Source organism: Sorex fumeus, unplaced genomic scaffold, assembly GCF_029834395.1.
Source record: "Sorex fumeus unplaced genomic scaffold, SorFum_2.1 ptg000183l, whole genome shotgun sequence".
NCBI lineage: Eukaryota > Metazoa > Chordata > Mammalia > Eulipotyphla > Soricidae > Sorex > Sorex fumeus.
In genome coordinates this window covers 675054-685028 of record NW_026606240.1, presented here as the reverse complement: position 1 = coordinate 685028, position 9975 = coordinate 675054, and the positions used below count along the sequence as shown (strand labels likewise).

General features: G+C 38.7%; 1 protein-coding gene across 1 annotated transcript; it reads right to left on the bottom strand.

Moving 5' to 3' along the window:
• Nucleotides 1-7632: 7632 nt before the first annotated feature.
• Nucleotides 7633-9163, bottom strand: LOC130017214 (WW domain-binding protein 4-like). Its single transcript, XM_056107935.1, has one exon. The coding sequence runs from the start codon at nt 9099-9101 to the stop codon at nt 7971-7973; it is 1131 nt and encodes a 376-aa protein (XP_055963910.1). The 5' UTR covers nt 9102-9163; the 3' UTR covers nt 7633-7970.
• Between the last annotated feature and the right edge of the window lie 812 nt (nt 9164-9975).

Genomic DNA, 9975 nt, shown 5'->3' with positions numbered 1-9975 from the left:
GGGAGACATAGACCACTGCAGTCTTTTTGTGTTTACACATCTGGCGTCCCTGGGCAGGCATGAACCTCCAACCGGTGCAGTCTTCTTGAGTTTACACAGGTGAGTACATAATTAGGGTATACAACCAGACCTGTATCCTGGCACAAGGCCTACTTCTGGTTCTTATTTCTTGGCAACCACTCATGGCTGTGCTGGAAAACCAATATTAGGAATTAAACCTGGATTCCTACATGGAAACCATGTACTGGAGCCCTTTGACCCATTTTATTCACTTATTTATTTACTTATTTATTTATTCTTAGTGAAACACTATGAGATACAGTTGTAGACTTACAAACGTTCTTGTTTGGGTTTCAGTTATACAATGATCGAATACCCATCCCAACACCAGACCCCATTCTCCACCACCAATGATACCAGTAGCCCTCCCATCTCCCCTCATCCCCAACCCACGTTCTTACATCCTTTATCCTTTTTCTCAAGAAACTTTGTCCATTTAGGGTCCCTTATGTTCTGTATAAATTTCAGTTATATTTAGTGTGTTTCCTTCAAGAATACCTGCACGATCTTTTTGGTTCTTGAATACATATTTAGTCAATATAGAACTAAAGGAACTCTTGATAAAGGGACAATTGGTTTCATTCAAATGTAATTATTTGCTTATATTCTCCAAAAGAAGAATTACAAACCTTTGATGATGTGCTGATGTCACCTGACCTGTTGAGATCATTCATAGGGCAGCTGGAATTTTGTGGGTTCTATAGTGAAGATCTGACCCTACAAAGCAAATACAGAAGAACTGTTAAGTTTTTATACATTTCTGGTTTTTCAGTGTTTGAATTTATTGCATTCTTCTTTATTAGCCCCTCTTTCATGCAATCTTTATTCGTCTTTTTATAAAACCTGTTTGGAACTTTGACTTAGTATTTTTGAAAAATTTCCTTAAAACTAAAACACTTTGAGAATTATGAGTGTTAAGAAACATATTCAGTGTTAAAAATATTTTAACAAATGAAGAATATTAACTGTACTGTTTTCATGTAAAAGACATCTGTTGCAGAAAAGTGGGGAGGAGAGAGACCACAGAGCATTATAAAATACATTTAAAAGGAATTTTGTACTTTTATATTACTATGTTATGTTTCATCATGAAATGAAGAGAGTGGTTTGGCATTCATAAATTTCTTTTCTCTGGTTTGAAAAGTAATTGACCAGAAAAATAGATAAAAGCACCATAATAGAGAGAAAGAAGAAAAATGACCTTCATTTTTCTCCATAAGTAGAATACATTTTCAGTAAACAAATTTAGATGAGGAGGGGCATATAAAAATATATGTGTGTGTGAATTCAGTAGAAATTATAATTAAGAAACTTTATATATATAGTTAAGGAAGAATATATTCATGAGAATTATCATTTCAAGAACGTAGAGGAGCTCATTGTGACTTTTATGTATCAAAATGCATATTAGTTTGTGTTCCAGGCAGAAGAGGGCAACTTAATGATTGTACATTTGTAAATTTGAGGCTAATTATATATATTTGAGGGTAGAGATAATTTATACCAATTGATTTCCATTTAATGAAGGTAATCACCTATAAACGTAAACATAAAATTAATGTGTGTATTTGAGGCAAACATTCCAGTTAAGAGTCAGGGTAATTGTGTCCCTTAATAATACAAGAGTTAAGGTGCTTCTACCCCAGTTTCATCTCCAGCACCACTTATGGTTCCCAGAGCACTCTCAGGAGCGAGTGACGAGTAAGTCCTAACCACAGCAGATGTGTCACCCACCACCACCAAAAAAGCAGTCAGGGCAACATAATGGAACCCCAAAATTTGGTTTTGATATTCCCAATGCAGTTTCTCTACATGGCCTTGTGAATGGCAGGGGCTGGAAATTACCTTAATTTCCCGTCACCCGTCTAGAAATCTTCATAGAATGAACAGTTTCTTTCCTAAGCTACTTAAACAGGTGAAGTATACCAGTCATAAAGGTGAGTAAAAAAGAAAAATCTCATGCTTGTCAGGAGCAACTAAGGAACATGGGTATGTGAAATTTTAGAAACGATCAAATTTAAGAAGCCACTACAAGTGGCTGGAGAGATAGTGGAATGGGTAGGGCACTGACTGTGCTCATAGTTGACCTGGGTTCAATTCCCAGCACCTCATATGGTTTGCGAGTACTGCCAGGGGTAATTCTTGAATGCAGAGTTAGGAGTAAGTCCTGTGCATGCTGGGTGTGTGCCTAAAACAAACAAACAAGAAATAGAAGCAAAAATTTAAAAAAGCCCCTGTAAGAGACAAATAATGGCAGATATTGAATAAATGTTTAACTGCTTAACATTTTTGGGCAAGTTTTGATGTTAGTTTGAGATATGGTTTATACAAGAAGAGCAGAATAGCTAAGAAGCAGCTACATACAAGAGCAGAATGTGTATCCATTTCACAAACCAATAGTTTTGGTGAAAATTTTAAAAGGAACTGTACCTTTTATTGTTCTTATTATAAATCTAACTATCCCATTATCCCTCACATAGCTCTTATTCCATGACAGAAACACTTAATTTGTTCAATACAATCATAATACAGTAAGCTTTTAGTTCTAAAAAAACTGAATAATTTGAACATAAGCTAGTGATTAAAATTAAATAAGAATGCACTATTACCCTTTAAGTAATATGACTTGTCTACCCAAACAAGTTTGTAGTCAGATGACTTTTATGACCTGGGAGGTGTTGAACTTGCCTTTCCCACCTCTCTGGGATGTCTTGAAAACTGTAATGGATGAATACACACATTGTTACTCATCCAGGGACCATCAAGTTCAAGTACTTCACAAATGTTTCCTTTCACCATCCCCAATTAAAAAATATTACTGGGACTCACTCATAAACTGAGCTCTACTATGGGGATCGGATTGGGTCACACCCAGAAGTGCTCAGGGCTTACTCCTGGCTCTGCACTCAGGAATCACTCCTGGCAGGCTCAGGAGACCATATGGAATGCCTGGGATTGAACCTGGGTAGGTTGTATGCAAGGCAAATGCTCTCCCTACCCACTCTATCTCTCTAGCCCAAACTGCACTATTTTGTTCATAGCACTTCATTTAAAAAAAGGTCATAATATTCCTTGGCGAGGAATTTCAATTGCCCTTGGAGTGGGGCGGGTTGAGTTTCCCTCCCCGCCCCAAGCAGAGCGCGTGCAGCCCAAGACCTCCAGAACCAGCCACAACCGGGTCCCGGGGCTGAGATCTCCAAGCCTGCTTGGATCGAGGCTGAGCATCCTCCACCCAGATCCTCCATCTTCCAGTAGGCAGAGGTCACACCCTCCAACTGGCCCCTTGGCGCTGTGTAATCCCATCAACGGTCAAGACCCAGAGACTATAAAACCCAGCTCCCGGACATCTTATTATCTCATTTTTACTTTGGACAACCTGGCAGGCTACCGAATGTAACCTGCCCACACAGCAGAGTCTGGCAAACTCCCTGTGGCGTACCCAATATGCCAAATACCAGTAACAATGATGGGTCTCATTCTCCTAACCCAGATAGAACCTTGAATATGGCACTTTTTAAAATTTCAGGACTGGGACAAAAGAGACGTTAATGGGGCCTGCTCGAGGCAATTGATGAACAACAGGATGATCGTGATTATGATCTTGAATATTCCTCTACTAGAAAAAGCGACAAAGTATATTTAGTATCATATTTGACAATAGTATCACATTAGCCCTTTCAAACTATAATCTCTGTCTCTCTCTCCATCTGTCTGTCTGTCTGTCTGTCGCTGTCTTCTCTCTCTCTCTCTTTCTCTCTCTCTCTCTCTCTCTCTCTCTCTCTCTCATGATCTCTTTTCTGTCCCTCAATTCCATGGCCAAATACTTCTTTCTTTTCCACTTTCCATTAACGGATAAAAAAAAAATCTCTTCCTATTCTAACCTTTTTCTAAAAGATAAGACAAAAACAAAAATTGAATCCTTTCTTTCCTTCAACTAGGGTTAAAGACATCTGGAATATTGAAATATAAAAGTTAGAACAGTACTCTGGAAATTAATGTTTGCATATCTAAGAAGAGTAATATAAAGAGATTTAAAGTCCCAATTGTTAGTTTAACCTCAGAAATAATACATGGAAGTGATTTCTGGGCTCAAGTGCCATAAGCTACAGCTTGTGAATACAGGTGACACAGCAAATCGTGCACTATCTCAGGACTGCTGAAGTCAAAAATGAATACATTTCCCTAAACTCTGCTGAACTAGCATCTTAGAAACGCACTCCACAGAAAATCTTCTAACTTGCAAATAAAATACATAATAATGTAACAAAAGTTATTTCATTCAGATGCCCCAACTTTAAGTGAGTGATGACATAAAGGAGGGACTTTGTTTATTAGATAAGCTTTGGGTTCAAGGACATATGAAAAACAGTGTGGAGAAAGAATGAACTGGCATCCTCATGCATTTTTCTCCTTTTAATTATGAGGCGTTGGGAAAAGGCCAGGTGACTGAGTTCTTGTTTATTAAATGGTAGCAACTAAATATTTATTTCTGCTCTATTTACAGATATGTCCTGATAATCAAATAAAAAATTCATAATATTATAATGAATTTTAAATGTCCTTATAGAGGTTGGGTTTTAATAACCTATAAGCTCTGCCTGTCTTTCCTCAAACACCCATGTGTCTGTATCCATGCGTGGTATATCTCTATAGACATATCATCACTCTGTATGTGTAGATGCATGTATCTATCTTCTTCTATCTCTCTGTAAAATTGGTTTTCACTATTCTGGTTTGACTTTTGGGCCACATTCAGTGATGCTCATGGCTTACTCCTGGCTCCTTGTTTAAGGATCACTCCTGGTGGGGCTCAGGGGACCATACGTGGTGCCAGAGATTCAACTCAGGTCAGTTGGGTACAGGACAAATCTCCCTTTTTTTAATTTTTAATAGTAAGACATCATGAGGTACAGTTGCAGACTTACACATTTTTGTGCTTGGGTTTCAATTATACAATGATCAAATAACCATCCCTCCACCAGTGCCCATTTCAGGACAAATTTCTTACTGTCTGCATTATCTCTCTGTCCCAATTGTCTTTGATGTTTTAAATGCTGTTATATGCAAACAAGTGTTTTTGTAACTCTCCCCAATTTTATAAGATGACCATACATTTGTAGGCTCTTTCTTTCTTTTGATAAGTTGCGGTTTCTTCAGATTTTGTTAGATAATATAGCAAAAAATTTTTTTTGAACAGAATCATTGGTATCAGTTCTTCCAGAGACTCATTGGATGATAAAGTCTATATTTTCTCCTCCTCCTCCTCCTGCTCCTGTTTCTCCTTCTGCTCCTCCTCCTCCTCTTCCACCTCCTCCTTCACCTCCTCCTCCTCCTCCACCTACTTATCCTCCTCCTCCTCATCTTTTTTTTTTAATTTTTAAATTTTGAGTTACACTGAGTTTGAGGTTTAGGGGCTACTTCAGCTGTGTTTAGGGAACCATAAGGGCTCGGAATTGACCTGGGGTTCTCACATATGGATTATGTGTTAACCCTTTGATCATCTCCTCTGCCAAAGAATACATTTTTTTTCCAGTGAAAACAAATCTTTATAGACTATAACCACCAAAACGAGATCTCTAACACTGGGGAGAGTGGGCTGAGAGGGCCCTCTGCACTTCAGCAATAGGTGTGGCGTGATACCATGCTTCCCCAAACATAATAAATAGCTCTACTCTGGTAGACCAATGCCATCTCAATAAAAAGTACAAAGATGAAACCTTGACAAATCTCGCAGGATATGGAGCTAAGTGAAGTCAGTTGGTAAGTTGGAAAGAGATAAATTATAAGATGATTTCACTCATTTATGAGGTATAAAGAAAGCAAAGACACAAATCTATAGTCAACTCATGTTCAGATTGAAGAACTAAGGATGTCAGGGGGTTCACGGGAGACAAAGAGGATAATGTGGGGAGTCAAGAGGGTGGAGGAGGGATTTTGACACTTTGGTGGCATAGGAGTGTGTGACAACTTAAATGTGTGTATATGTTTTGAGGTCAGGGTGTCAGAGGTGGCTTAAAGGGCTGTAGATCATGCACTGGGTTTGTTCCCGGCAACAGGCTGGTCCTGAGCATACAGTATCACTGGGAGTGTCCCCTGAGCACTGAGCAACTAGCTATTAGTTGTCTTGACAACAACAAATCCCACAAGAATTTGGGAAGAAATCAAATTTTAAAAAAATCCTAAAATAAGATAAAAAACCAAAAACCCTAAATACAACTCTCAGGCCCCCCCACCCCCTGTGTTTGGGGGGCATTTTTTTTTCTCTATCAAGAATCAAATCACGGTTGCACACACATAAGTATTTTCAACCACTGGTCTGCCAGTATAGAGAGGTTGAAAGCCACTGACAAAAATCAGTTGTTACCTCAGTTTAAAAAACAGAAAGAGAGCCAGAGAGAGTACAGTGCCCTACCACTCGCCAAGTGTACTTTCCAACTGAGTTGAATCCCTGGCACTGCAAATGGATCCCCCAGTACTGCCAGGTACATCCTCAAAACAAAAAAAAGAGATTGTAAGGAGATCTCTGTTCGAACATTTCAGAGTACCTTATTATTATAAAGGAAAGGGAAACAGTTTAAAGGTAAGATACTTAATACAGCAAGTTATAGCTTTAAAAACATCTTCAGTTGCCCATCTGTAGGAGCTAGATGTGGGTAAAAGAGCAGCATATTGTTGGCTTATAAACTGAGAGTCAAAATGCACAGGTTAGTAGATGACAACCGGATTACCCAAATAGACTGACAAACCATTAAGATTAATCTCTAAATACTATCTCACCAATGAAAAATTGTCTCTGATGTCAGAAGAAAAAAAATAATCCAAATATTTATTTGTACATAGTTTTTTAATAAGCTAACATTTTTTACATGTATACTAGCAACCTTAAAAAGATAAATATCTACTACCAAATGCTGACTACTGTAACTTTATAAAAAATATAATTTAATGGATTTGAGTATAAAGGAAGGAACCTAACTCAAAATAGATTACATTACTGAAATTCTACCACTTCAGAAATTTAACCAGAAAACAGGAAATTTCCAATTTGTCTAAGGGAACACTTGAAACTTACTGATGGTAGGACCAATACGAATTTGGTGTATGTCTTCATTAGTATATATTTTAATAAACTTTAAAAAGTATCTTCCCCTGCCCAAAAAAATTATCTTCACAGTACATATAACGCTGCTATCTGGGGTACATGACTGAGAGGGAAAGAGGACTGTTAAGGCTGGGAAACCATAAGAAAAGGGTTATGATGTACACAACTTTATATCCCCTTAGATTCCAAAGTTTACTCTGGAACTACTTTGCCTTGTTCAAAGTAAAAATAGCGAAATAAGCTTTAACTCGAACTCGGAAAAGACTTATTTCTACCTTTGGTCCCATCTGTGTATTAGTTCCTACTACTATCTTTGAAATACCTTTGGTTCATGGTCCTTGAACTTTTCCTCAGAGTAAGATAAACCAATGTGCCCACATTCTATCAAATTCCTAACAGGATCCTCAGAAATTAATTAAGCACTCTGTGGGAATCTTCCCGTAGGTGTTCTGATTCTTCTTAGATAACAAAAGTTATCACCAATATACAGAAATAATTCAGTTTCAGTGCTACATAAGTATGCTCATACAAGAAAGAATAAAGACCTTGCTTTCCCATTTTTAAAGATATAGTATCTATTTTAGACATAATTAGCAATTTTTAGCCACTGAACATAATACATCATATTACAATGCCATGTGGCAGACCTTCCATTTTAGGAAGAAAAATAAGTTTCACATGAAAGATTTATTTTAAATTTACAGAAAATACATTTAGAATAAATCTAAACTTTTAAGCACAGAAGTATTCAGAAACAAACACAGAGGGGTTTTAAGATGTATAGTTTCCATTCTGTTCAAAATCACAACTATTGATCATCACCTCGTTGCCTTAAGTTTCTAGATTTCCCATTTTCAAGTCTTCTCTTCTTGAAGACCGGGGCTACTCCATCTGCTATGCCTCCAAGGGAGGTGACTGTTTTTTCTTTAAATACCACGTCGGGTTCCCCATCAGCATCAACTTCTGAAGATGTCACATACTCATTTTCAGTGCTTGGAAGTTCCAAATCTACCTCTTCATGAGACTCAGTTTCTTGTTTAATTTCTTGCCATTGTCCATATGGAGTAGGAGTTGTTTTTTTATGAACTTTCGGCTTTTCTTCTTTAGAAATGGATGAATTCTGTTCCTGGCTTTTTCTACCTTTTTGTGTTCCTGATTCATTTCCTTTATCATTACTACTTTTCTTTTTTATCGTAAACTTTATTTTCTGTTTTTGTGTTTCTGTTGAGACTTCTCCTTTCTCTGCTTCCTTTTTCTCATCAGAATCACTATGTGAATCTGTTGATTTGGAATCTTCTAGGGTGCCATGTGCCTTTTTGCTGACCTTACTAGAAGGTGAACCGCCAGATAGTGGAATAAAATCATCAGGTTTTTCCCATCTGGATTCTCCTGTTTCTGCATTATAATAATAGGTATACCCATCTTCACTTACTCCTTCGACCCAAACAGTCTTCAATGCTGTCTTTTTTAGGCTTCCTTGAAATTCTTCAGGTTTCTCCCACTGAGTTGCTCCTGTGGTAAGATCATAATAGTAATGGTAACCCTCAGAAGGTAAGCCTTCTATCCATCGGTCCTTTGAAGAGTCTTTTTTCTTTTTCTTTTTTTCTTTCGGTTGACTTGATGAAGGAGGAGGTGGGACAGTGCTGGTTACTGGTGATACGCTTTCCTCCAAAATGTCTGACTTTAAGCCAAGCCTTTTCAAATCCTCTTGGTATGCTTTCAGGGCAGCCGCCTCCATTGCAGCAAACTCCTTTGATGCTTTTTCTTCTTCCTTTGCCTTATCCAAGCTTTTCTGTTTAATCTCACTGATCCTCTTTGCCACATTTTCCTTATGATTCTTTCCTCTTTCATGAAATTCAACACTAGGCCTATTGTCCGCTATCCAGCACTTGCAGTAATCACAGAATTTCTTTGGTTGTGACTTCCAGTAGTCTGCCATGACTGCACCCGCCGCTCGGCGCGTCCCCCTCCGGGCCCGGCTTCAGCTCGTCTTTTCCTCACCCCGCCCCTCCCCCCTTCGACGCCCGCCACCCCCAGACGCGGGGCGAGTCGGAGCCGGCCGGCCACGAGGCCCAGCCCAAAGCTCCGGGCCCGAGACGCCTCCCTCCGGGCCCGGCGTGCCCCGGTGGCCCCCCCCCCCCGCCCTCCCCGCGAACTCAACCCCGCTACCAAAGAATACATTTTTAAAAATTTCTTTATTAAAAAAAGTGTAAGTCATTCCAGAGAGGACAAAAATCATAATCAGATTATATAAGATTTGATTTTATAATGTCACTTAATTACATAACAAAGCCAGTACTGTTATGGCAACAGAAAACAAGACACTGAATGAAGTCACTTAGTGTGAACAGCAGCATGACTGGTTTGCATTGTGCCCTGTCGGCACTACTTACAGTGGAACGTACAACTGATAGGTGCAGCCCTGGGCAACATTTTGTTGTTCTTTAATTGGAAGAACAAAATCTGAATGTGCTGCTCTGAAGAAACACATTTTCTTTTCTAAATCCAGGTATATTCATTTGTGATCAGGAAGCTCTGAGCTACCTTGCACAAATGTATCATGTTTGCCCATAGCATAACTGAGCCCCAGACCATTTTGCTTATCAACCTCGTGCTCCATGATGTTCAGTGTGGATATGTCTCGTACAAAGTAGGTGGTGGAGAGGACCTCCAGTTTATAGGGAGGAGGTAACCACTCAAGATCTGGATGTCCTTTCCTTTTTAATCTTACAGGCTGGCCTGAGGAAGCTGGTCTGCCTAATACCAGTCCTTTTAGTTATTTTTTAAAAAATTTTTATTAGTGAAACACCATG